General features: G+C 36.5%; 1 protein-coding gene across 1 annotated transcript; it reads left to right on the forward strand.

The window, feature by feature from the left end:
- Nucleotides 1-588: 588 nt before the first annotated feature.
- Nucleotides 589-1070, forward strand: LOC107679360 (low-density lipoprotein receptor-related protein 2-like; the record flags this gene model as incomplete). The annotated part of the gene is made up of 2 exons (XM_016474879.1): nucleotides 589-729; nucleotides 867-1070. Coding segments are annotated over 2 exons (345 nt in total), but the record flags the coding sequence as incomplete, so codon positions are not given.
- Nucleotides 1071-1181: the final 111 nt, after the last annotated feature.

Raw genomic sequence — 1181 nt, forward strand, 5'->3', positions numbered from 1 at the left:
TCTTGTTTTTGTGGGAATTAACTGCTTATTTTATAAAGCATTGCAAATAACGTAATTAAATTAAAAAATGTGTGCAAAATTGACTTGTTTTAAGTATAAAATACAAAATACTTAAATACAAATGTTATTTTGCATGTTAAAATTTACATATGCAAATGTACAAACACATCAAATATATGCAAATAAATACATGAATACTGTATATACAAAATGTTGAATATTTATATATTTTAATATATTAAACTGTATATATGGTGCAATTTCTGTTCCCAATGACTTTGTTTACATCTAGGATTTGTTTTTGGTAATGCACTCACAAGTGGTCAGCGCTAAATACAGGTGAAAACATGGCCCGAAAAGTTTTGTTATCATTTACTGAATCCACACATGATGATAGCCTGATTGCATTGCATCATATTTGTAGTTTAAACATCAAGTTACTCTGTCCTGTTGTATCCAGGATAGCAGGGTTGAATCACTGTGCTTAGGAGAGGTTTTAAACGTAGCCACTTTAAACAAAAATACATCATTAAATTATTGCTATTCTTTTTGTGATTTATTGACATGTACATTTGTTTGATTGGACAGCAAGTAACCCCTGTGGCACCGATCGAGGAGGCTGTGAACACATCTGTGTTCTGAGTCACAGAACTGATAACGGCGGTCTGGGATATCGCTGCCGCTGCCGGATGGGTTTCGATCTGCATGCTGATGGCAAGAGATGCGCGTGTAAGACAGATCTCAGTCATACCTTGTGTCTTTGGTTACCATTGCATCTTTGCATCTTATCATCGTATCATGAAAAAACATCCTTTTGAGATGCAACAGCTTGATTTTTTAAGAAATATGCAATATGTGTCTTGCAGCTGTGAGGCAGTTTCTACTGTTCTCCAGTCAGCTGGCGGTCAGAGGAATCCCCTTCAACCTGTCCACGCAGGAAGACATCATTCTCCCCATCACAGGAACTCCATCTTATTTCGTTGGAGTGGACTTCAGTGCTGCGGACAATTCGATTTTCTTCTCTGATACGGGGAAGGACATCATCTACAAACAGAAAGTTGATGGAACCGGTGAGAATGGCTGGTTTTTTTATATGCATATATCAGTAAAGCTGCTGTAAGCTTCTTCCAGACATACAGTATATGCATTTTATACATTTGTAAATGTATGCATGTCATCTT

The sequence above is a fragment of the Sinocyclocheilus anshuiensis genome, unplaced genomic scaffold (assembly GCF_001515605.1).
Source record: "Sinocyclocheilus anshuiensis isolate Anshui unplaced genomic scaffold, SAMN03320099.WGS_v1.1 scaffold19293, whole genome shotgun sequence".
Classification (NCBI taxonomy): domain Eukaryota; kingdom Metazoa; phylum Chordata; class Actinopteri; order Cypriniformes; family Cyprinidae; genus Sinocyclocheilus; species Sinocyclocheilus anshuiensis.